The sequence below is a fragment of the Panthera pardus genome, unplaced genomic scaffold (assembly GCF_024362965.1).
Source record: "Panthera pardus isolate Hobbes unplaced genomic scaffold, ASM2436296v1 HiC_scaffold_11, whole genome shotgun sequence".
Classification (NCBI taxonomy): domain Eukaryota; kingdom Metazoa; phylum Chordata; class Mammalia; order Carnivora; family Felidae; genus Panthera; species Panthera pardus.
The window spans coordinates 9,166,320-9,193,381 of record NW_026526666.1 but is presented as its reverse complement, the minus strand read 5'-3'; the positions used below and the strand labels follow the sequence as shown (position 1 = coordinate 9,193,381).

Below are 27,062 nucleotides of genomic sequence, written 5' to 3'. Positions count from 1 at the left end.
AATATCCTGACATTTAATCTTTGGCTAAATCTTGATGGCAGCCAAGCTACTCGACAATGTAGTCTATACTGTCAAGCAAAATAGACCCTACCTGAGAAGCTTTTTGTTTAAAACACACACACACACACACACACACACACACACACTCACCATTCATTTGGTTCTCAAAATTTATCAAACAAGTATCAAACAAGATCAGTTCTCCAAAGATAAAGGTTCTAAGTCCCAAGAAACTTAAATTTTCATTGAATGTACCCAGTTCCATTGACCGCACGGAGATATACCACTCATGTTACGATCCCAACAGAACTATAAATTACATCTGAGGCAGTTAATTTATGAAAACAGAGCTTATAAAACATGTTTGGGAAACATTTCTGGTGCAGGTCACTCCTGGACATATACCCACTGAAAAGAATTTGCAAATTCCTGCTGTAAAAGCCAAAAATCCAAAACCTAGTTAACCTTATCGAGTGTTTACTAAACATGGAAGGAACAGTTTGGGAAGATCTGTTTTCTACAACGATAGACTTGAATTTTCTCAGTCTTCATATTTAAGGTCCACAAAGTAACGGACTCTCAAAAGATCTTAGAATTCCTCCTGTACACATTTCCATTCTGAAACTTTTTCACATCTGTTTCAAGATAACTGGCAGAGTCAGTTACCAAACCCAGACTGACTGAAATATCTGTGTTCTTAGTCACTTCACAAGGAAGCTGCCCCATGTCATCATTAACTTAAATGCTTTTCAGTACAGCATTACAAATTTGAATATAATATTAGGCCCCCATACTGAATACAAATATCTAATAATATCCAACACTTACCATCTCTCTGGCTTCATTAGTGAACTGAAACGTATTTGATAGAACTTCTATGTTGGTTGCTCGTTCTAATTTGTCACGTCGGTCTGTTGAAATATTAAACCTAACATGGTCGCCTTCCAGCAGGGTCACCTTGGATTTTGTATCTTTGTCTCCAAAAGGAAGCTCTTTAGGAATCACAAAATCAACTTTGATGCGTCCTGGCAATGGGTCATTCTGATGAGAAGGAAAAACTATTTTAGCTGGAGATTTCTCATCCTTCCTAGTTCTAAGTCAAACAAGAAGAACACACAGCAAACCCATGTTATTTATAATAAACAGTTCCCTACAGGGAAAAAAAATGTTGACAACATAAGCCCAATTTGCAAACTTTGTGTTCTGTGGTCACATGATAAAATCACAACACTGCAGTTAAGATCCTGCACTCTGACAGAGATATTTTATTTAAGGAAAAGAATTTGTCTTTTAGGTTTCACATTTCTTTAGCAATGACACCAGCAGTCTCCTCTCCTCACCTTACCTCCCACATAAAAGAAACAAACTGGTGGAGGAGGAGGGGGAGGAGGTGGGAGAGAACCCCAATAAATGCATACCTAAAATGGTTTTTCCCAATTTAACCAGCATTTCTTTTGTCCCTTTCTCCTTATCACCCAGTACAAAACAAAACCTATTCATGGACATATCAATCACTGGTCCCTCGTTTAGCTTAATTATATATATCAAGAAATATCTGGGGTGCCTGGGTGGCTCAGTTGGTTAAGCGTGTGACTTCAGCTCAGGTCATGATCTCACAGCTCATGGGTTCGAGCCCTGTGTCGGGCTCTGTGCTGACATCTCAGAGCCTGGAGCCTGCTTTGGATTCTGTGTCCTTCTCTCACTCTGCCCCCCGCCCCCCCCCCACCGCTCATGCTCTTTCTCGCTCAAGAATAAATGTTAAAAAATAAATAAATAAAAAGAGAAATATTTAATTGTTCCACCACCATAAAATTATATTAATTGAATAAAATTTCTGTATATCAAACTGTTCTACTGATGAGACAATAGAAAACTCTTCTGAAAAAGACTATTTACCTGGTTTTTACTGGGTACTTTTGGGATTACTTTGGTTACAGTTCCTTCAAAATGTTCAATGCTGATATCTTCAAAAATGACTGTTCCTTGAGGCAATAGTCTGACATCTGTTGCAACTTCTTTACCCTAAATCAGAAGGGGGGAGGAGATCATATAATTTTAAGTGTTTCCTAAAAATGTAATTCACTACTGACCTTAAAAGAAGGCCGAAGATCAAGTTAGTCAACTATCTTACATTTCTGTCCTTGATTGTGAATTCCACGTCATCTCCAGGCTGTAAGGTTTCTAAGTCACCCTTAAATTCACTATAGTGAAAGAATATCTCTTTTACGATATCACCTCTTTCAATAAAGCCAAACGCCTCCTAAAGACAAACAAGCAAAACCCAAAAAAATAATAGGAACATTAGGTACTATTCAGTGTACATATTTATGATTACAATTTACAGTCAATAAGCCTTGTTGTAAAATTATACTGCCCTGGAAACAATATATTTGGCTAGGTCTAATATTAACAGTATCAATTACATGGCCCATTGTAAAGAAAATACGAATTAGTAACCAAGAAATTTTAAAAGATTACTTTTGACATTACCAGTGAAATATTTTTAAAAGGAAGACAAAGAAAAGAAAGAACCAAAGGCTTGGGTTTGAAGTATGGACTGAAAGTAGTCAAAGAACAAAAACCTCAAATTTTTCACATTTGAGGACACTTACCTTCATGGCACAAACTACTCCCTGACAGCGGGCTTGCTTCTTTTTCAACAGCATAATGTTACGAGCACTTACAGCACCAGTACTAGAAAGGAATAATTGGGTGGGGGTGGAGGGATCAAAAAGGGGTAAAAAAAAAAAAAAAAAAAAAAAAAAAAAAAAAAAAAAAAAAATGCATTGGCTTGGTTAGATATGAGGAATCTAGAGAAACAATTAGTTTTCTGAGAGCTCAATTTTATGTCAACACAAAGAGCAAATATAAAGTTTTTGACACATGATCCTTTTCACATGGCTTCATATGCAAAGGATTTTTGCTCAAATTCTCTAGCCTTCTAAATTGGGCACACACATATATATCATTTTTCTCTTAGAATCTTAAAAGAGTATCACAGATACCCTATGCTTTTCTATTACAACAAAATAAAGTCATAAGCGGAATGCAACCAAATAGGGTAATCTAAAGTCTTAGGAAGGTCATTTATTGGGTAAACATTTGAGTATCTTGTGCCGCAAACTAAAGGTACTGGGGATATAGAGATGGATACGGAATGGTCCCTGTTTGCAACGAATGCTGAATTTACTAGCTATCCTATCAATGATTTCTGATTAAACAGCCATAAAAGAAGGTTGAATAAATGTGATTAAAGGAGAAATTTCCTATGCTTTAAAAACAAAAACAAACAAACAAAAAAGACATTCACCTTCATTGAAACCCATTAGACCCTACATGTTGTTATCCTGTTCTCATCTTTGAGCAGGAAAATGTAAATTTGATTTCATTTTAAAGATGGTGCAGGCTATTGGTGTAGTTGTTTTAACAAAAGGTGAAGACTAAGTAAATTCTTCACGGACAAACTGTCACCCAATTGGGGTTTTTATTTCAAAAATTTAACAGACTAATGAAGACAGTGGAAAATATACTATTTGTCTTTGCAACTTACTACAGTGAAAGACTTTAGAGCCAGACTGGGGTTCAAAGACCTGCTATTTACAGGCTGTATCACTTTAGGCAAGTTACTTTATGAGAACATACTCTGTGTTACAGATGAAGACACTGATCAGGTGAAGCTATTCTCAGAAGTAACAATTATATACATTTAGTACAAGTGCTTGGCATACAGGAACTTAATAAATTATCCCCTAGATTCCTATCTAAGATCAAACGGAGGGCTTTAGACTGAAACTATTAATATACCCACCAACTCAATCTGATTCCTTTTAGTCTGACAAGAGGTAAGATTCAGGGCTAATAATTCTGCACATGCTCTTGAGACTTTGCTTTCTCTACACTATTGTAAAGTGCATTCCTAGCATTTTTTCCAACTTCCTACTTTTAACTTCCTTCTGTGCTTGTACAAAAATAATTATCCCTAGGCTTTCTTTCTTTTTTAAAGCCTATTTTTCAGAGGGGGGGGAAGGAGGGAGGGGGAGGGGGAGGGGGAGATGGAGAGGGAGAGGGAGGGAGAGGGAGGGAGAGGGAGGGAGGGAGGGAGGGAGAGAGGGGGAGGGAGGGGGAGGGAGGGAGAGGGAGGGAGAGGGAGGGAGGGAGAGGGAGGGAGAGGGAGAGGGAGGGAGGGAGAGGGAGAAAGAGAAAGAGAAAGAGAAAGAGAAAGAGAAAGAGAAAGAGAAAGAGAAAGAGAAAGAGAGGAAGGGAGGGAGGGGCAGAGAGAGGGAGAAAGAACCCCAAGCAGGCTCTGGCGTTGTCAGTGCAGAGCCTGATGTGGGGCTCGAACCCACAACCATGAGATCATGACCTAAGTCAAAATCAAGAGTCAGACGCTTAACTGATGGAGCCACCCAGGTGCCCCTTATCCTTAAGCTTTCTTAACTACACTTTCCTTAACTGCTCATACTGATGAATTCAACAGCTGTATATCCTGTCCATTAAGCTTGTTTCAGACTTCTACATGCAACTACATATTTATGATCTTCACCTACATAAAATGTCAAAACAAGGGGAGCCTGGTTTGGCTCAGTTGGTTGAGGACCCAACTTCAGCTCAGGTCATGAACTCACGATTCATGAGTTTGAGCCCCACATCAGGCTCGTTGCTCTCTGCGCAGTCTGCTTCGGATCCTCTGTCCACTCCTCCCCATTGCCCCTCCCCTCCCCTGCTCACTTCTTGCTCTCTCAAAAACGAATAAACATTTATTTAAAAAAATGCCAAAATAAGTATAATTCTTCTCCCACATTTAGTACTTTCTGCTGTATCTTGTGGTTAATGACATCATCTGTCCAGTAGCCAGAAAAGTGGCATTTGGAACTCTCCTTTCCTTAATTCCAATATACACCTCTATCTAATCAATGGCTTGACTTCTCCACCTAACCATCCTTGGCCTATGCATATAGTAGACACTCATCTTGCATATTAACTCTCAAGTCACTGCTTCTAGTCTAGCGTATACCTACCCTTCAAAAGTCTACCATCTCCACCACTTCAATGATCTAAACCAATTACACCTCCATCTCTGCTCCTACCCTGCCGCGCCCGCCCAATTTAAAATCCCTCCAGAGTCCTAGGACTTTGGGATAAAGCTCAAACTTCATCTTCCCATGATCCAATCAAACTCAAAACTTTTGGCCATTTCCTCAAAATTATACTTCTACTCAGAATGCTATCCCCCCCCCTCCCCCCCCGGTGACTTTACACCATTTCCCTCAAAACTTCTCTTTAGCACTGCGAAACTTTCACTGACTTCTAGAACAGCTCCTTGAAAGCTCGGACCATAACTTTAATTATATTCCTATTTTTGACAGCTGCACAGTGCCCATCATAGAATAGACCCTCAAATGCTTAGCTGATGAAAAGTTTAAAAGACCATGAAGGGGAACCTGGTGGCTCACTCAGTTGAGCGTCTGACTTTGGCTCGGGTCATGATCTCACGGTTTGTGGGTTCGGGCCCCCCCATCAGGCTCTGTGCTGACAGCTCAGAGCCTGGAGCCTGCTTCAGATTCTGTGTCTCCCTCTCTCTGCCCCTCCCCTGCTTGTGTTTTCTCTCTCTCTCTCTCTCTCTCTCTCAGAAATAAACATTAAAAAAAAAAAAGATCATGAAAATTATCATTAAAATTATCCAAATCTACAAGTTAGGTTTTCAACGTACTTCAATTTTCTTCTCCTTGGGGGGAGGGGGAGGACACACAAACAAAAGAAACAAAACAAAAACTCCCAACTTAAGTGGAAAAAAAGAACTTACTGTTTATTGTTATCAATTACAAAGTTTATTTTATCTCCGGTTTCCAGCTGAACGTTCCCTTCAACATCTTCAGGGGTGTAAGTCAGATAAAACACTTCCTGTGAATTAATAAGTTGTTATTACTATACTGGCAGGATGCATATTCTCTGTATACTGTGATTTATTTTGTTAAATACCTCTTAAACTGGCATTTTAAACCAAATGTCTTAACAATGCTTTATGACAAGTACATTGTTTTATTCATATAAACACACACTTCCCCTCCATGATGCTGATGACTTCTGCGAGTCCACAGCTGAGCAGCAATCCAACTTCAAAAAGCTTACACACGTGGAAGCATTTGCCCAGAGACTGTAGTTACATTTCAAAAAAACAATTTTTATGTAAGGCATTCCAAACAAAAAAGATGGAGTTAGTGCTTAAAAAGAACCAGAAAAAAGATCCCCTCCCACAACCCCCAAAAATTCGAGTAAAAGGAACATTTTACCTTAATGTTCTAACTAAGGTCACACTTGGGCAAGCTAAAACACTTGGAAGTCCTAAGGATTTTTTTCCTTTTAAAGTTTTTGATTATGCTGCACTCGAAGTCTCTTAGAAACCAAATTTAAAACTGAATTTATCAACTGCAGCTTACGTTTTCTATTTTGAATTTTAAAGTACGCTTATAGATCACATGGTGGATCAGGCAAAGGTTTAAGAAAAATACACAAGTTTACCCCATTACGTTCGTAGCATACACTCCCTGTTGGACTCTGACCCGGGGCAGCTGGAGATTTACTCTCTAAGTTGTGAGGAACAGCGCACACAACCTACCAGTCAAAAAAAAAAAAATTTCCATTGCTAATCATTTCAGGAGCAGCACTGTGCAATATTAACTGAATTTTAATATCCTCTATACTATACATAGGGATGCATTTTAATATGATCCACAAGAGGATGTCATGCTGCCAAGTTTCAAACTTACAGTACATAAGCTGACTGTAAGTGTAGTCTTAGGGTTATATGTAAAAACCCAAATTGAGTCTTGACCATATTTTATTTCAGGTCAAGAAATGCCAGTGCTTCTGTTAGAATTTTAAGATAGTAATCTTTATATACTATAGCTCTCTTGCGTGCAAACTGAGGAGATGGGGAGAATCTTCCTTTTCTAATGTGAAAGATATGCAAATGCAGGGCCCTAAGAAAACACAAAGCATCAAAGCCACTAACTTGTCCATTCATTCGTTCTTCAGGGAGGATTTCTGGTTTTATCTTCACCAGTTTAACAGCAATGGGTTTCCCAGTCCGCCGGTCAGATGATACTTCGAATTCAACATCATCTAAAATAAAGTATAAGTATTGTATGTGTTGGACTAATTTTGGCAAAATGGTACTTCACTTTCAAGCCAAACTTAATGTAGCATTTGAGATGTTTTAGACAAGTGATTTCTCAAAGTGCAGTTCCTGGACCAGCAGCAGCAGCAGCACATTACCTGGTAGCTTAGCGGAAATGCAAAGTCCTGGGCCCCACCCCACTTCAGACCTATTGAAAGACAAACTCTAGGCACCAGGTACAGCAATTTGTTTTGACAAGCCTTCCAGGTTATTCTGATACATACTAATGCTTCAGAACCACTGTTTTATTCTAAGATAGCAACGTCTTAGTTTTCACATTTAACAAATACTGAAAATGAGGCGATATAAAGATCATGACCTTTGGCAACTTTTCTTCTTTCTTAAGCTTCTCTGTATCTCAGTTTCCTCATCTGCAAAGTAAGGATTAACCAAAATAATGTTCTTGCAGGGTTTAGAGTATTTGGTATGCCAAATATGCATGTTAACTACTGCTCTTTTTTCCCAAAGATACTTAAAAAAAAACAAAACAACAAAAAAAAAACCACACCGAGGGGGGGCCTGGGTGGTTGAATCTAAGTGTCTGACTTCGGCTCAGGTCATGATCTCCTGGTTTCTGAGTTCAAGCCCTGCATCAGGCTCTCTGCTGTAGGCGCAGAGCCTGCTTCGGATCCTCTGTCCCCCTCCACTTTGCCCCTCCTCTGCTCATGCTCCCTCACTCTCTCTCAAAAATAAATAAAAACATTAAAAAAACTGTAATAAAATCTTTAAACACACACACCTTGACACCTTGTAACTTCAGTCTTCCAATAAGCCATACATTTTCACATGTGAAAGTAATTTCTATGGTGTCAGCCAACATGAATAGTTCAAGTGGTGACACTGTAGGAGTTATTTTTTTCAGGTACTACCAAAATTAGTACTTAATAAAATAGTCAAAACTAACACTATAAAAGTCTAATATTTTCTTTGGCTTAAAATCTAATATACAGCTAAAGTCATTATTATGGGGGAGAACAATTAGATCTTCCAAGTATCTATTTAAAAAATATTCAAAGATATCTTTAAGTCAATTAGTCCTTTATCCCTCAAAAAGACAACACCACAAGAGAAATCAGGATTCTGTTAGTTTACAGAGATACATTTCAGTAACTGGGACAATTAAAAGGCCAAAAGTAGTAGAACACTGTCACGAGCAAGATGATATGCAAGAGAAATCTGTGATTAGTTTTTTAAAAAGAATAGTCAATGACAGATTACCTCCTACTTTTAAGTCCTGCAGGTTGCCATTATACTGTGAACAGTGGAAGAAAAGTCTAGCTTGACGTTCTGAACACTGAATAAATCCATAAGAGGTTAGCAGTTTTTCAATAACCCCAGTTTCACGCAGTGCTGCTGAAGTACCATTGGGGTACCCATTGTGTCCATTGTTATGGAGAAGGTTTGGATCAAAGCTCATCTGTTTTAAGAAGAAAAAGAACTTAATATATTCAGATCTGTACATTAAAGCATTTTATGATTAACAAATCACTAAATTTTTAATATAAACAAGCAAATAAAGATAAAATCGGTAAAGCAAAGTTTATGGGATTTTATTATTGAAATGTTAGTTTAGCTAATAAAATATTTCAGAAGAAATAATTCCATTTATTTTAAGGAACTGCCCCAATTTATGGTAGAATTTTCACTTACCAGACAAATAGGATTTCTGGAGTTTAGTGTTAAGGTAAAGCAACTACGTTAAGTATAAGCTGCCTTTATGTTAACTTCAAATTACTACTAAAACAATAATTTCAGAACAAAGGTAACTGATATTCAAGGGATGGCAACCCAGACTACCAAAACACTTCTTTAAGAAATTTGCTAACACCTACTTTAAAACTTAAATAGAAATCAACACTATTAGGTAAGCCATGCATCCAAAGGCAATTACTTAAATTAGTAGAGATGAAAACAAAACACACTTTGTATGCAATACTTATTTCAAACTACAAAATATTAGAGTAATGCAACAGATTCTTCAGTGAAAGATAACCCTTAGAAAACAGGATTTTTCTAAGACAGAAGTACATGACAACAAAAACTCTTCAAATCTAAAAATGTTTTAATCATTTCACAGTATATTTAAAGAAATCTTTTCACCCGTTTCAGATGCTGATGAAATCTCTAAATACTGTCATTTGCTTCTACGATCAGGTAAAACAAAGGAAAACATTCTTTAGTGAAAAGAGCTATTTAAATATAATGCAATGGAACATGTTAGATCATCAAATACAGTCTATCACACTGGAGATTTCATTTTGCCTTATTTGAGTAAAACCATAAAAACAAATTATTAATGTAAGTGATGGATAAAAGAGGAAAAATCCCTAGGAGAGATTAGGTCTATAACTGATTTACTATGACAGCAACATATCCACATCTTTACTGGTTTTAGACTCTTCCATTGAAAATTTGACTTATTAAGAAGCATTTTCATTTAAATGTGATGTTGGGCACTATTAATAAAAATATTTTTCTTTAGGAAAATACAAAGACTAAGACTGTAGAACAATAAACCCAAGTATGAGTAGTTAAACAGTACATGGGATGGCCAAACCATGCAAATCAAAGCCATTAAATCTGTAGGTAATTAAGTTCTAGTTCTTTCATACTAGACATTCTTCTGTTTGACATGCATGAACTCATTTAATTTTTTACAAAGCCCAAGAGAAAGTAATATTATCCTCATTTTACTAATGAGGTAACAGACACAGAAAGGTTAAATGACTTGCCAAAGTTAAATGGTAGAGGATTTAAACCAAGAAGGCCTACCTCTACAATCTGGGTTCTGAACTAGGGCTAAAATACAAAATACTGATTGTAGTGGAGGCAGGAGTTAAAGTTTGAGATTCTCCACTTCTAACAAGCTCCCAAGGTGGTACCAATGCTTTAGTTTCTTGGACACACTATGAGTAGCAAGGCCTAAACTACTTATCTTTCATGATTCAGGGTGAAGGAAATGCCTAGAGAAGTTAGAAAGTGAGTTTGCAGGTTACTTCAACCAAAGTGAGTGGCCCTCCTAAGTCATGCTCTTAACACAAAGCAAAATGAGCTGGGATGACTGTTTCCCTGACTTACAGATCTCTGATACGTGGGGGTCCTCTTTTGTTTTTTAGTCCCAGATGAGGTAGAAGATGAAGATAAAGGTAAAGAAAGTGAAGGAGGGGCTGCAGGAGGGGGATGAGGATCTGATGATACAGTAAAAACGTTCTCCATCTCAAACAGCTGTGGTAACATAGCACAATGTTTATAACTATGATCAATAACAATTTAACACACACTTGACAGTCAACTTCTATACCTTTACAGATTTACCATTAGGTTACTTCAGCAAAACAGAATTCATTCAATCAGGTTTCTATTGACAAAAGAAATTATAGTGTTAACATTAAGAGGTCAAGCTGAAATGTATCTTTTAAAGCCCTTTCACAATCCCTAATCCACAACATTTACAATTTTTTAAATGCCATAATGAGTCACTGGTGGTTGCTACAATGACACAATTCAGCCCAACTTCTTCTCAACGTCTCACAACTTCACATGGAATCCAGTATTTTCAGTTATTTGACTCTTCAGAGTATGCACAACAATAATCCAATAGGATGTGGGAAGAAAATATTACAACTATATTATTTATCTTGCCCATAGATAAACAGCTTTATTATAAATATCATATATTTTCAGGAAAGGACTGAGTGGTATGTTAGATAATATCACACTGCGCATACATTACTTAGGTGTTCTGAGGGAGGGTGAAAAACTCCACAAGAGGCTGACAGTGAAGCCCTCATTCATTTACTTTCAGTATATTACAATTTATATTTGCCCAATTAAGTGGACAAATGTAGCTATCTAGTTTAAACAGCCCTCACAAAAAGACAAACAGGGGGCACCTGGGTGGCTCAGTCAGTTGAGCGTCCGACTTCGGCTCAGGTCATGATCTCACTGTCCATGAGTTCAAGCCCTGCGTCGGGCTCTGTGCTGTCGGCTCAGAGCCTGGAGCCTGCTTCGGATTCTGTGTTTCCCTCTCTCTCTGACCCTCCCCCGTTCATGCTCTGTCTCTGTCTCAAAAATTAATAAACGTTAAAAAATTTTTTTTTACAAAAAGACAAACGGTTGAAAAAGATTGCTACAGAAGACTCTTAGATAGAAAAAAAAAATGTTAATATAAGGCAAACACCAGCAAAGAAAATGGGCCCTGACACTTCTAATCCTAGTATTAGTTCTTTAACCTCTACATAATGATGTAAAATGATCATCTAAGATCTGATAAGTCTGCCAAACGTTAATATCAAGACTATGATACAGACTTATACTAGTAGCAATAAAACACACTGCACATATACTGTCCCTCTGATATTAATTCATGATGGTATACATTTTTAAAACACTTATAAACTAAGCATTTAGACATAACATTTTTAGTGAGGGGGAAGTTTCTGTACTGTTAATAGGTAAACTATTTTTATGGTATTGTTTATTTCATCTTTTGTTTTTAAGTAGGCTCCATGCCCAATGTGGGGCTTTAACTCACGATCCTAAATTAATAAGAGTCACATGCTCTATCGACTGAGCCAGCCAGACATCCCAAAATGTAAGTTAGATGTTTTTTTCTTTTTTTGAAGTTTTTATTCATTTAAGTAATCTCTACACCCAACACGGGGCTCAAACTCACAACCCCGAGATCAAGAGTTGCCAGCTCTTCTGACTGAGTCAACCAGGCACCTTTTCCATCTTTATCTTCCTTATTTGTAGGACTATGTTTTATAACACAAATGCGATGTGTGTAGTATAATTACACGATTTAGAAGTATCTACACATATACACACTGACTATACATGCTTTAACTAACAATATGATCAAACTAATTTGAAGACCATATTCTAGATCCAAGACATGTCTTGGATCATGGCTTTCAAGCTGTGCTATTTGGACTAGAGTTATTACCATACAGGTAAGAACACAATACTGTGATTTGTAACACACAGGCCATGAAGTCCCAAAAACCACATTCTCAAGTCTCCAGTCCTATCACATATTCCTGCAGATACGAGGTCAGACTTGTTTTTCTAAGGGAAAATGAAACAGAAATACAAGGAATCAGAGCTATCCTTTTTCCCTCTAAGATTATTATTCCCCAACAAAGGTTCTGGAACTTGGACTGTATTGCTCTTTAGTCTCATCTCACCTCAAAATGAGTATCAAAGCAGAATTGAAAAAGGGTCTTTCCTTTCTCCTCCCATCTTTCCTGACTGAAGTTTCTTTCTCTATCCTTTATCCATTTGGGGGGGCCTCATCTTTCTTTTAGGAAAAACATGGCACTGGAGCAACTTTAGATAAAGCAATATGTTAACACCCTTCTCTTCAAAGAATTCTTTACAATTCAGGCTAAACTACATTTCTATGGCACTGTAAGATTTTCTTAACCAGCACCACTAAAACTTTAAAGAAGTGCCATTAAACAAAAAGAAAGTTCATTAAACACACACACACACACACACACACACAAACGCCAATTACATAAAAGTGTTAAGTCCAATGGAAAAAATAGATAGCTCAACAACAGATGCTTCTTTGTAAAAAATTAAGATAAAGACACATCAAAAAAAAGGGGGGAGGGGGAATGGAAGGAAAGGACCAGAGTGTAAATGTTATTTGGCTTTTTTTAAATGGGGGCGGGGGAACAATTTAGTTGTTCACCTTACAGCATACAAAAATATAATCAAGATAGACCTAGTTAAATACCCTAACAGATATTAAATACAAACATGCATATTAATAAAATTTTTGGAAGGAAGACTTTCTAGATTTGAAAACAGAAAAAGCTGCAAAGAGTCAATGATTACATACAAAAAGGACAACCTTCTATACCCAAACCTAAGGAAAACAAATGCAAACACAAAGGTATCAGCGTTATTATTAAGGAAATGTAAGCAAATCAGTAGAATTAAACTATAGTAAGTCACCCCTTTTCCACATTTTGCTTTCTGCAATTTGTTACCCACCTCCCTACCCCCCAACCACAGTCTGGAAGCATGTGATACACTTCCTGACATATTGTCAGAAGGTCAATAGTAGCCTCACACTATACCACATGCAAATGTCATTCATCACTTCAGCTCATCATGTAGGCATTTTATCATCTCACATCACTACAACAAGGGCAAGTACAGTACAATAAGATGTTCTGAGAGATACATTCACATAACTTTTACTATAGCATACTGATATAATTGGGTTAATTACTATTAATATCTTATTGCACCTAATTTACAAATTAAATTTCATCACAGATATGTAGGAATAGAAAAAAACCAGTTTATACAGGGTTCAGTACTGAGGTTCCACACATCCACTGGGAGTGTTGAAACATATTCCTTTGTTGATAAGGGGAGGCCTACTGTACTAGATTATAAACTCCATGAGGGCAAGGGCTTTTTGTTCAAAGCTAAATTCCTACAGTCTAGACAAACAATTGTTGGGACATATTAGGCACTCATTTGTCAAATACTGCAAGCATTTAGACAAATAAATTAGTCTTAAAGACCACTCATTAAACATAAAACACAAGAAAAACTTCAGTTTTGACCATCAAAATTTTGATAAAGCAAATTATTCATTTATCAAATGACCAAAGATTAAAGATTTAAAAATAGTGAGAAAGTAGGCTAAGAACAATATGCTCAAATACTTTTATGTTGGTAAACTGGTGCAACCTTTCTGAAATGCAGCAACATGAATCAAAATGTGGAGTTGTTTTCCTTAATAATTCCAATGCAGGAAACCTGCAATCTGAAATGTGTGAATGACACTTTATGCACCAATGTGTTCACTGATATGTTTTAACAACAAACGTCTGGAAATAATCTAGTCTAACATTGGGTCAAGTCACAACAATTTGTATAAATGCCATGCAGTCTTTAGAAAGGATGGACAAATATGCTTATGCTATAATATGAAATGACAAGAGAGATTATCTATACAATATGATTTCAAATGTATTTTAAAAAAGACCAGAGAAGTCTAATCTAATGCTCACGGATTTCTCAAGAGAACACTTGGAAGGTGTCTTAAAATGGTAAATGGGGACAGAATACAGTACTGATACTATGGCCCCGTATTATTATTTTTTAAAATAGGCTCCATGCCCAATATAGGGCTTGAACTCACCAACCTGAGGCTAAGAGCTGCACGCTTTACTGACTGAACCGGACAGGACCCCTCCATGGCCCACATTCTTTTTATCTTTTAAGTAGGCTCCATGCCCAGCATTGAGCCCAAAGCGGGACCTGAATTCAAGACCCTGAGATCAAGACCTGAGCTGAGATCAAGAGCTGGACGCTCAACCAACTGAGCTACCCAGGCACCCCCATGGCCCACATTCTTAACCACAGCCTTATACATTAAAGAATTTTAGTACCTACATCAATACTGTTCTAGGCTGTGCTCATATAGAGAATCCAACAGATAAAAATTCCCAACTTCCCTACATATTTATTTTTAAAATTGGAAAGTCATTAACGTTAACCCACCCCTTTACAAAAGAAGAATTGGAGGGGTGCCTGGAAGGCTCAGTCAGTTAAGCAACAGACTCTTGATTCTGGCTCAGATCCCTTGGTTGTGAGATTGAGCCCCACATCCGGCTCCCTGCTGAGCGTGGAACCTGCTTGGGATTCTGTCTGCCCCTCTTTTTCATGAGTGTACTCTTTGTCTTTCAAAATAAACACTAAAAAAAAAAAAAAAAAAAAGTTCATGTTGGGGTGCCTAGTCTTTTACTCTTCTGAAGACTAAAGAAAATGGTAGTTTCAATTTGCATTACCTTATCTAATCCAGCACAACTGATAACAATCTAAAATTATTTTTTAAAAATCAAATGAGGAGGTTAAGAAGAAACAAACAGAAGAAGCAAATGGTACAATAACTTTAAAACTGAGTAACTGAGCGTCTGTTTACAGAACACAGATAATTTAAATAAATTGGTATGATTGGTAATTTTCACAGTTAAGGAATAATTTTGGTCCACAGTATGATCATTACCACAACAGGCTCATCAACTTTTAAATAAATTACAGATTAAAGGCCCAAGTGCTTCTTGAAATGGTGAGGAAGCTTTTGTAAGATGACAACCTAGGAATGACCTAATATTCTCATTCCTCATTCTATTTGATTACTGCAGCATTTTAAAAAAGGGTTATCAACCAAATTCTCCTTAAAATGATCTTCCTCGGTGTTCCTTCCTGGCTACCTTTATTTCTTTGAACATTCTCTTCTTTGGTACTTCTTCATTTATTACTTATAAAGCGAGGACTCCTTTCTGATTTCCAAGCTTCTATTTCTACACAGTTTAGAAAGCTGACTAAAAAGGACAATTGCCTTTTATAATCCTCCCTCCCCAAATAACCACTGTTTAATATTCCATGCTAGCATATTTCCTCAACTTCAGATTACTATCTAATGAATGCACTAGAGTTCCACAATATATTTTGCTTTCAACAAGTCCCCATGTAAAGTTCCCCAGTCCTATGAACAAAAAGGTTTCGAGCTTCTATAACTGGGTAGACTAGGTCAATTCCCTACAGGCTCATTTTCACATTCAGTTGGTTATCAAGTCCTATCACTTCTACCACTAAAAACACCTACTGTCTCTTTCTCTGCCTATACTCTAGTTTTTATCTTCCTGATATCCTATCCATTGCTCTTAACAGGTTTTCCCACCCTCAGTCTATCTCTTAAAAAGTTGTTCTACTTGTTTTCAAAGATACACTTCTGAAAATATAATTTTAAAACCTGAAGCAATAAAGCTATCTCAGTTTTGAAATTAAAAAACCCATTAAGCCCTTGCTTACAAATATAAACATCTGATGACTTTTCTATAGAACGAAGTCAAATACATTGGGACCTTCAGAACCTTCCTCCAGCAAGTTTTCCTTTCTAGTTACTCTCTCTACCCACAAAACTGTATCTCCCACTTTGTTCATAATAGACCACTCATTATATACTATATGCTTTCAGATCTCCCTGAATCTGCTCATTCTGTTGCCTCTACGAAGACTCTTCTCCCTCTTAAAGCACTATTCGCCTTCAAATGTCCCTTCTCTCTAGGCTTTCTTTTTTTTTTTTTTTTTAATTTTTTTTTCAACGTTTTTTATTTATTTTTGGGACAGAGAGAGACAGAGCATGAACGGGGGAGGGGCAGAGAGAGAGGGAGACACAGAATCGGAAACAGGCCCCAGGCTCCGAGCCATCAGCCCAGAGCCTGACGCGGGGCTCGAACTCACGGACCGCGAGATCGTGACCTGGCTGAAGTTGGACGCTTAACCGACTGCGCCACCCAGGCGCCCCAAGGCTTTCTTTACCTTTACAGAGATCGCTGAACAGACTGCAACTGAAATTCTAACTTTTAAACAGTGCAATGGGAGTTTTCCTTTCTAAGAGACCAATACATTAAGAGAGATCCACATGTATTAACAAATGTAATCTTGTTTGAAAAATCCCATAGTTTGGCCATCAATATTGTCCTTGTCCAGTAAGAGATAATAAATTAAATAATCTAGTGTTGACATTTTCAGACTAAATGGCTGAGAATATAAATTGTTTTCAGAATAGCTTTAGAAAAGAAGACATTAATAAGATTTTATATTTGGCCAAAACAATCAGGATTTCTGAAATTACAAACGGATCCTTTGCCAAGAGGAAACTACAAACCTACCTCGCAGTGATAATCAAATATTGCACTTTCAGTAGTATTTGCTGATTCTTCTTTTTCAGCACACGTTTCAAAGGATGAAAGTTGCTAGTATTAAAAAAAAGAGCGAGAGAAAATGATCTATCAAGCTAATAAAGAATACAACTGCTGCTGCACCGGGCAATCTCACAGTACAGCACTGAAGAAAACAAAGACTACTAGCAGCGTTGGGAAGTGCTCTTTCAAAGCTGTTGAGTAGGCACAAACTTCTTGTTTCAGATCAAGTGTTGTGTCTTCAACTTAAGTGTACTCTTCTTTGGTCTTGTTGGTTGTTTCGAGGTTTGTTCCTTGCCTGATCTGAACTTGAAGCAGCAGTTTCAGGTGGTAAAATCTGTTCTGTTACACTTCATACTAGAGATAAAAAATGAAGACATTAAGTATAACTTACATAAAAGAACCAAGACAGAGGGTGGGTAGAGGTGACAAGCTCATTTCATAAAGTTAGAATCATTCATTGGCTAAACAAGGAATGCAAGAAACTTGAAAGCACACTCATTTGATGTTATTTGAGCAATCTCTCAAGGGCTAATGGATACCTCCTTTGGTGTCATACACTCAAAACAGGAATTTCAGTCCTTAATTGACACTTCCACACCTTAAGTTCTAAGTTATAAAGCATAATATTCAATTTAATACAAGTGTTTTATAAGCACCTAGTAGTACTATGGTAGGTATTATGGAAAATAAAGAAGTTCCTGCCATCAGATAACTTACACTCTTGCAGAGAAGATAAGAGTTATACACGGAGAAAAACTAGAATATAGGACCAAATGCCAAAAATTAATTTGCCCAACCAATATCGGAGTACTATGACATACAGTATACTAGAGCTACTACTTGTTGTTTCTTCACCACTGTAAGTGCATTGAAACAACATGGTGAGCACAGAGAAGGAGTTAATAAGAGACAGACTTAATTTAGAGACATAGGCAAATTTTTAAGAGAAATAAAACAGTCAAGCATTCTAGGCATGTCGGGGTATGCCAAGCCAGGGTATGCCACTGAATCATAAGTTCCTTGAAAGCAGGGACCATGTATATGATTTTTGATGCCTGACATCAAGGGAGGTTTATTATTACATGAATGACTATGGCCAACAAGTGCAGCTTGTTGTTTCAGAGGAATCAACAGTCTAGTCTGGCCAGAACAGAGGGCTGGCTTAAAGTGAAATGGGATACGTGGTGTGACAGGTGTAGTGGAGTCAGATTATGAAGTATTTCAACTTGATATAACAGGAAATAGAGAGCCTTAGTTCTTGATGAAAGGATATTAAGTCTTGAAATCCTATGGGAGATAAGTTAGTGAAGGTAACAGAAATCTCATTTTCTGAGAAATCTCTATTTCTGAGCTGTTGCCAGAAATAGAGAAAAAATATCTATAAAAAAGAAACAATTAAGATGAGAAGAGATGGGAAGCGAAATATATTTATAGGTAAAACCACAGAATCGTGCTTTATATTAGCCATAAAAGCGTTTCTTCTGTACTGACCGAAATATTAACTGGTGCTGTTAGCAAAACGATTTACACAGGGAGAAAAAAAAAGGTAGATTTGGTTTTAGATATGCTGAGAGATGAATAGTGTATTTTAGAAACCTCAGAAATAAGAATGTCTATAAGGTGAGAGAGGTCAGAGCTTGTGAAATAGCTTAGACCAGGAGAGCCCCAGTCCATCCACTGACACTTACTAGTAAAATGCTTGAATAAATCATTTCATCTCTCTAAATTCTGGTTTCTCATACACAAAATGAAAACTCATCAAGAGCTGATCTGTGGCTTGTTTTTTGTTTTTTTGTGGCTATACCTTACGTTCCCTGACTTTGTATTATTACCTCAAATATCAAATGCTGTTATATATTGTTCTTTTATTTGGATCATTTTATTTCCCAGACTAGATATTTCTTAGGCCAATGGTTCTCAAATCACTTGGGAAGCTTTAAAAAATACCTAAGCCCAGTCCTCATTCAAAGAGTAATTTAATTGGCCTATGGTGTGCCTGGGTGGCTCAGTTGGCTAAGAATCCAACTCTTGATTTTGGCTCAGGTCATGATCTCACGGTTCGTGAGTTTGAGCCACACACTGGGCTCTGTGCTGAAAATGAGGAGCCTGCTTAAGATTCTCTCTCCCTCTCTCTCTCTGCCCCTCCCCTACTCTATCTCTCAAAACTAAACATTAAAAAAAAAAAGTAATTTAATTGGCCTAAAGTGAGGCTACTTCCGTTATGATCTTTGATTCCTCCTTCTCTACCTCCACATCCAGTGTCGCAAGTCTTATCGATATTTCCTTCAAGATAGCTACATGACACATATTTTAGTATAGGTATCTAACACATCTGCTAATTTCCAGTGTCAACTCTTTCCATTTTCTGTCACACAATACTGCTAGGCTGATCTAAAACTCCAATTTCACCTCATTTCATTGTCCTAAATCTTCAATGATTTTTTTTTAGCACTTTAGATGGGAAATTCTTAATCCTGGCTACACATCCAACCCAACCACCTGGGCAACCTAAAAAAAAAAAAAAAAAAAAAAAAAAAAAAATCAAAGCCTGGGTCCTACCTTGAGATTCTAATTCAATTTCACGAGGGTTACATCCCAGGAATTGGTATATTTTATCTCTCCTCTCTCCGTATGATTCTGACTCGTGGCAGGATTTAAGAACTACCATTTTAAGGTGTTCTCTATTCTACCTTTCCATCTTTTACCTTCAATTGCTCTCCAGGTCTCCTAGATAGGTACATTTTCCTGCCTAATTCTTAAACATAACCCTTGGAAGATTCCTGAATTCTAGCCTTCTTTGTGCATGTGGGTCTTCCCACAAAGAGATAATATTACCATCTTCAAAGTGACAAAACAGCTTCCTCTGTACCATTTCCAGTACAGACTTAATACCTTAATTCCCACTATGTGAGGCAGTAACTCCCACTGCATACATCATATCATCCTTTTTGGTACCAAGTCATTTCTGCACTTTGCTTACTTCATGCTATGTGTCTTGTTCCTCCAATTATGAAACAAGTTTCTTTTTTTTTTTTTTTTTTTTAAGTTTGAGAGTGTACATGAGTGGGGGGGGGGGGGACAGTGGGGTCAGAGAGAAAGGGAGAGAGAGAATCCCAACTCAAGGCTCAAACCCACAAACCGTGAAATAATGACCTGAGTTGAAATCAAAAGTCCACCCAGGTGCCCCACAAGTTTATTTCTGTATCACAGCCCCCTTCAGCACCTAATCCAGCACTGCCAAACTTAAGCATAGCAGAAACTACCACAGCAAAAAAGGCAGTTAGTCCATAATAGGAAAAGGACACCACAATTCAAGTGCAGCAGTTCTACCAACTTCTATTTACAAACCCAAAGACCCCAAAAGGCTATCTGATAAAAGAGGTGAGAATTTTTTTTTGGTAATTTTTATTTAAATTCTAGTCGGTTTGGGGCGCCTGGGTGGCTCAGTCGGTTAAGCGTCCGACTTCAGCTCAGGTCACGATCTCACAGTCCGTGAGTTCGAGCCCCGCGTCGGGCTCTGGGCTGACAGCTCAGAGCCTGGAGCCTGCTTCAAATTCTGTGTCTCCCTCTATCTCTGCCCCTCCCCCGTTCATGCTCTCTCTCTGTCTCAAAAATAAATAAACGTTTAAAAAAAAATTAAAAAAAAAACTCTAGTCGGTTAACATATACTGTAATATTGGGTTTCAGGAGAATTTAGTAATTCATCACTTACATATAACACCTATTGCTCAACACAAGTGCCCTCCGTAATACCCATTCCCCGCCCACCTTCTCTCCATCAACCCTGTTTGTTCTCTATCATTAAGTCTCTTAGGATTTGCTTCCTTTTTTCCCTTCTCCTATGTTCATCTGTTGTTTCTTAAATTTCACGAGTGAAATCATATGATATTTGTCTTTTTCTGAAACAACTTATCTTGAAAAATTTGGATTAACCCAGTTCTAGGGTGTTGTATTATGTTAAGAACTGTCCAGATTGTCACTTAGTAACACAGAAATGAGACTTCCAGAATCTAAAATCTGGAGCATTGCAGAGTTAGTGTTGGGGCACTAATGAAGCCTATTAGGATCTATTAAAGCTCAAACAAATGCACCAGCTATCAAAAATAACTGAAAGTGGCTGAATTTTACTTCATTAGTATCTTCACAGCTATGAGACTTCTATGGTTAACAAAACACTTTTCAGTCAAATTAACACTTAATGAAACACTTAGAAAGTACCCATTGGGCATTTTAATAAAATTGGCTATGCACTCATGCCAAGATTATTAACATTCATGGGCGGTACTGACAACTCTTCTGCCTTAACCCTAAGAATGCAGTGCATTCCCTCTAGCCCCCAAAAGCTAGATACTTAAGTCACATGAAAGAAGTACCAACCAAAACACTAAGGAACAGTTTAAATGTTGATCTCAGAGCCTCCCTCACTGCTAAGTAATCAATTCCCTTTTCCTTTGTTTTGTATGGAAACAGTATCACCACTAGTTAATTATCAACTATTATGTCACACAGCTTCAGTCGGAAGTTAAAAGCTAATTCTTTGAACTGAACTGATAATCCAAATAGGTATTCCTATCTCAACGGTCTTAAAAAAAGGCCTAGTAGAAGACAAGCAAACAGCAAGCACTAAATAAATGTTGAACCACTACACTTATATGGCCAACAATCCATCTAAAATATATCACATAACCCAGTTTGTCATTTTGACAAGTTATTCTCAAAGTCTGTACAGCACTCACCTGGGGGCAATGGTAATGACAGGCTAGTCTGTAAGTCTTCCCACCTAACCCACTTTGTTCAGAAAGTAGGTTTTTTAATTTTTTAAAAAAAAAATTAGTTAGAGAGCGCGTGTGGGTACATGCACGTGTGAGTGCTCGTAAGAGAGGGACATGGCAGAGAGAGAGAGAGAGAGAGAGAGAGAGAGAGGGGAAATATCCCAAGCAGGCTCAGCGCTGTCAGCATAGAGCCCGACGACGCGGGGCTCAAACTCACAAACCCTGAGAGATCATAACTTGAGCCAAAATCAAGAGTTGGACACTTAACCGACTGAGTCACCCAGGTGCCCAGAAAATACTTTTTTTTTTTTTTTTGAGAAGAGCAACGATCCAATTAGGCAGCACTAGTTCATATTTCTAGTTGCTTTAACTCAAGACAATTTAAGTGTGTCATATTTTGCTATTACCTGTATAACTGAAGTGGTTAACATTTTAATTCACTTTTGCTTTAGAATCTAAGGAAAATGATAAAGTTTAGATAATTAACCATTTTAAGCCATCATATCAGGCAGAAATTAGAGAAAATCAAATTACTGCAACTATCTTTTTGTATATGTTCAGTAAGAACAATTACGCTGGGTTGTTAATTACCTGAATAGCTGCTAAGACATTTTAAGTTTTATCTCCATCTATCACTTAACCGCTTTTATAATACACTAGCACTCTGAAATAGGACAAATGCCAGTGTAGGAAGGAGCTAAATGCTCCAAACACAAAACCCAGAAAATAGTGTAGACCAGCACTGTTCATGCGAAATATAGTGCAAAACCATGCATGTAATTTAAAATTTTCTGGTAATCATGTTAAAATTGAGAGAAAAAGGTGAACCTAATTTTTATTAGGTCTATTTAACCAAATATATCTGACATGTTATTTTCCCTATGTAGTCAATCTAAAAAGTTTTCTTTGAAATCTGATGTTTATTTTACAATTATAGCACATTTCAATTCAGAATTGTGCACAGTTTAAGTGCCATACATGACTACCAAATTGGTCACAGAAGGTACAGACTCATGAGGGAAAAAGGTACTGGCATGCCCAATACATAGAAAACAAAAGGCTCTTTGGCAAAGGCTTTCACAGATAAAAGGAGGCAGTATCTAGCAAACCTGACCATAGATAGCAAGAGCTTGTACGTACTGCGTTGAGAAGCAAAAGTGTAAATAACTAACTGGTTATTTATTGGCTAGGGCTACAAACCAATGGATAGCCAACATGTTAACCGTGAAGAAACTGCTAATCAATTTATTTTCAACTACACAGTTAAACCTCAGCATTAAAGGACATATTAAATATAAAAACGCTTCAAAAATAAAATGCCCATTCAGTACTTCTGAACAGAATACTGCCTAGAACATCATACTCCAGTTTAATAACCTTAATGAAAAATACATTTTATAATTCCTCAGACTTCGCAGTACGAACTGAAAAAAAAGTTTTGTATCGTTTTTAACTAGGTACTCCTACATAGAAGTGGAAACATTCCAGTATCAAGACAAAGGAATTTTTAAAATCCTGACTTCGGCAAAAATAATTTAACATCAAGAAATGATGGAATTCAAGAAAACAAGTCACTCCTACCAAAGCATTTTCACCCCTGTAGATATTCTAGCTATGAAGTCTTAAAAAAGTTGTAATTTTTGTTGCTGTAATTCTCTATTATGAAAAATCCTCCAGGTTTTACAGCTCTCCATAAGACAGTCTGAGTCAAAGATCTCAAATTAGTTTCCCTTTCATTTTTTGAAAAGACAAAAGCTAAGAAGGCACAGAGTTCTTTGTGTTTAACAAAAATCAAAATTTTTATTTTATAATACAGTCCTACAGTTCAGCTCCTTAAAAATCTGTCCAAACAGCATTTCCATGTTTCAGCTACCTTGCCAAAAGTATGGTCCTCAAAACAATGTGAATGAAGTTATTATCTCTGAACCATACACTTTAAAAAAAAGGGGGGGGTTAAAATTATAAACTTTATGTTATGTATATTTTTCAACAATTTAAAAGAAAAAATATTTTAAAAAATTTTTATTAACATTTATAATTTATTTTTGAGACCATGAGAGAGCACGAGTGGGGGAGGGGAAGAAAGAGAGGGAGACACCCAAGCAGGCTGCAGGCTCTGAGCTGTCAATACAGAGCCCAAGGCAGGCCCGAACCCTCGAACCTTGAGATCATGACCTGAGCTGAAGTCAGACGCTTAACTGAGCCACTCAGGCACCCCAGAAAAAATATTTTTTACAAGCTGGATGGCTCTGCACAGTGTGTCTTTAGAAGGATGGAGGGGAAAACAGGAGTGGAATAAAGCAGGACTGTATGTCAGCTTTCACGCTCTCATTTTTTGATTTGCAGGAATTTACCAGAATTTTCAACCACACTCTAAAGGTCATACTTGTTAAGTCAGAACTTATTTACAAAAAAAGAAAACCTATCTTCTGCGCCTCAAATACTTTACTTTTCAACTCAGCTGCTATAAATACTCATCCCAATGGTAAACATCCAGAGCAGCTGCAAAATCACTCAAACCACTACCATCTCTTTTATTTCAAGCCTAAGGCTAAAAGGAAACAAAAAGAAACAAGGCTAAATATTTACCCAGATTTTATGACTCATATATATATATATATATACCCACATACATACACACACAACCATTCAGGCATATAAACCCTCTTCTTAACCCACACCAAGAACACCTATTTTTCATTAGTACCCCAAAAGCACCAAGGTATTATATTGCCCCTCCATGTAGTATTGAAAATGCCTACCTTCTAGAAACTCAAAATGAAAATTACTCAGCATTTTGATATTGAATAACTTATGAGCTATAATTTGGTACCTGCATTTTTTAGGCCGGTAGCTCTGGTCAAGAGCTGGCAGTTCATATCATCCTGATAAAAAACTATGTCTCTCAAAGGAAATTTTACTACAGTGTCTTTGGCCGTCCTCCCTCGCCCTCTAACCCTGTCTCTAAACTCTTTAGAGGACCATTCTTTCACTCATTTTAGGTGCAAAACAACAACCTCCTACAACAGTGTTCAGATTTTTGTGTTTGCAGATTGAAGGCTGTTTTAGGGAGTGTTCCCTGCCTCACTTTTGAGTCAAGCAAGAGAGGAGCCATCTGGGTGTTTCTAAAGGAAAACCTGAAACCAAAAGAACCAAGGCACTAAAATTGTCATAGTGTTTTTTTCTTTTTTTTTTTTTTTTTAAAGATTTTTAAGTAATCTCTACACCCAAGGTGGGGTTTAAAAACGACACTGAGACCAAGAGTTTGCAAGCTCTACCGACTCAACCAGCCAGGCGCCCCAAATTTCCTACTGATAAAATATCGATCGATGGTTAAAATCTTCAAGGGTCTCCTGCCAGGGTTCTAAAAAAACTCACTCTACAGAGAATGACGAAGCCAAGTCGTTCGCTGCTCAACAGGGGCCAGGCTCTGGCACCATAAGAGGCAGAGATGGTGCTAAGGACGATTCCACAGAGCTCTAATAGAGTACGCCCTAACCCCAGGATGAAGGAATGAGAGCCACGTGCCCACGATTAGGGGCTGGTTCCCTTTCTCAAGAAGCCGAGGGGTAAGCGAAGAAGGGAATGTTGGGTGTTCAGAATCAAGACAGACAGCTCTAGGTGAGTGGAAGTAAAGATGACACTTCGGCTACGCTACTGTATCAGACGTGGCTGGGGAAAGGGGTGTCTCTAAGCATTTAGACGGAGCGGGGTCTCAGTCCATACACAAAGGAGGCGCCACTACCGCACTGCGCTCTGGTACTCGTAGTCAGATCCCCAAGCAGGTGACTGCCAGTAAACTATGGGGTCCGGAGTCAAAGCAGGCCCCTCTGCCTCCGGCTCTTCCAGCCTCACACAAAGGACCGCGCCACCACCCCCCCTCGCCCCGCCCGCCGGGACTTGTAGTTCCCGTTTCCCCCGCCAAGCCGCAGAGGAGGAAGTGGCCAGACTACAATTCCCAGCAGCCTCCGCGCCCGAGCCCCGCACCCCTGCCTCCATCTTGGCTGCGGTCGGAGCCTCCATTTTCGCTCCCTCCCCCCACTTTAGTCACCACCACCACCACCACGCGCGGCTGCCTGGCCTCGACTCTTCCTTTCAGCTCTGCGGCCTGACGTGAGGCTTAGACAGTTAAACGGGGGCCAGGTGGAAAAGCCGGGGTAGAGACTCAGGGTGAAACCTTCCCTGCCCAGAGCTCTAGAAGTGCCCACCTTGACTCAGAAGTCTCTCCTGTTAGTCTTGGTCTTCTCATCCGCACCTAGCCTGGCTTCTTACTACCCCCAGTTGGACCCTGAGGTCGTACTCACCCCAACAGCTCAGCGCCCCCTCTCCAGCGCCGCCATAAGCAGCACGGCCCGGTACGTAGGAATAAATCTCGCTTCTCTCGCGAGAGTTGCGGGCTCTGAGCGCGTGCACGGGAAGCGAGGGGGAGCGTATTCCTAATACGCTTGCGCATGAGGTCTGAATGACGCCAACTAGTGCGCTACGCTTAACCACAACCAAGATGGTGCCCACGTTCCCTTACATTCCCTCCCCCTTGAGGTGCGGGAAGCAATCTCCGTGTTTACTGACTCCGCTGGGACGCATGGGGCGGGGTGGCGGGTAACTTTCGGCGTCTCTGATCTTTGCAAACCTGAATATGCTTTAGACAGAGAGACCAGGCTAAACTTTGAGGACGAACAATCTGGAGGGCATATGCAGGAATGTCATATAAAGGATTTCTGTTTTCTCGGACATCATTCAGAAGCCCCAAACCCCAGTTTCTCCTCACAGCGCAAGGCTTTTTTTCTCTTGTCTGCTATAATATACTGGAATTTTCGTTAGTATAGAGTAGGTTTTAGTAAGGTAGTTTGGAAGTTCTACGTGAGACCTTTGTCTCGCAGAAACTGTAGTGCTTGCAACAGACGGACAAGAGTGAGCAAGGCAGCATAACCATTAAAAAACAAAAAACAAACAAAAAACTCCTTCAACTGACCTTTTAGTCACCAGAGGATATTCGTATTGTATCTGGTAATCAAAGAGGCTGAATCAGTAACCAAAAGGTTGAAATCAGGGCAAATGATGATTAATCCAAAGGGGTATGGGGAAGAAAGAAAATAGTTCATTGTGGCCACAGAAAAGTTCAATGAGTTATCCCTTGTCAGTCAATAGGGCAGTACCCTCTGGTGAGAGGAATGCTTTTCCCAGATTCTGTGGCTCTCCCTCTTGACAATATTGGATAAACAATGACCAGTCACGCTCCTGAGAACTCCCCTACGCTTTATTTTCGCTTTCAAAATACATTTATTCTGCATCTCATATCTGTCATCATTGGGGTGTATACAGTTCTCAAGACAAATGGATATAGTTCTGTCCTCAAGGAACTTTCAGTCT

General features: G+C 38.4%; 1 protein-coding gene across 4 annotated transcripts in view; it reads right to left on the bottom strand.

The window, feature by feature from the left end:
* Positions 1-26,126, bottom strand: part of CSDE1 (cold shock domain containing E1) — a 39,032-nt gene extending 12,906 nt beyond the window's left edge. The window contains exons 1-11 of one of the 4 annotated variants that reach the window (XM_019457926.2): positions 25,997-26,126; positions 16,888-17,274; positions 10,256-10,402; positions 8,396-8,594; positions 7,013-7,122; positions 6,520-6,612; positions 5,804-5,901; positions 2,613-2,694; positions 2,132-2,260; positions 1,897-2,022; positions 829-1,041 (exon numbers count right to left, since the gene is read on the bottom strand). In XM_019457926.2, the coding sequence (XP_019313471.1) occupies positions 829-1,041; positions 1,897-2,022; positions 2,132-2,260; positions 2,613-2,694; positions 5,804-5,901; positions 6,520-6,612; positions 7,013-7,122; positions 8,396-8,594; positions 10,256-10,393 (1,188 nt within the window). In that variant the 5' untranslated portion in view covers positions 10,394-10,402; positions 16,888-17,274; positions 25,997-26,126. Of the gene's footprint in view, positions 1-828; positions 1,042-1,896; positions 2,023-2,131; positions 2,261-2,612; positions 2,695-5,803; positions 5,902-6,519; positions 6,613-7,012; positions 7,123-8,395; positions 8,595-10,255; positions 10,403-16,887; positions 17,275-25,900 lie in introns of all 4 variants that reach the window. The other 3 variants (XM_019457927.2, XM_019457928.2, XM_019457929.2) reach the window with 3 other exon arrangements.
* Positions 26,127-27,062: the final 936 nt, after the last annotated feature.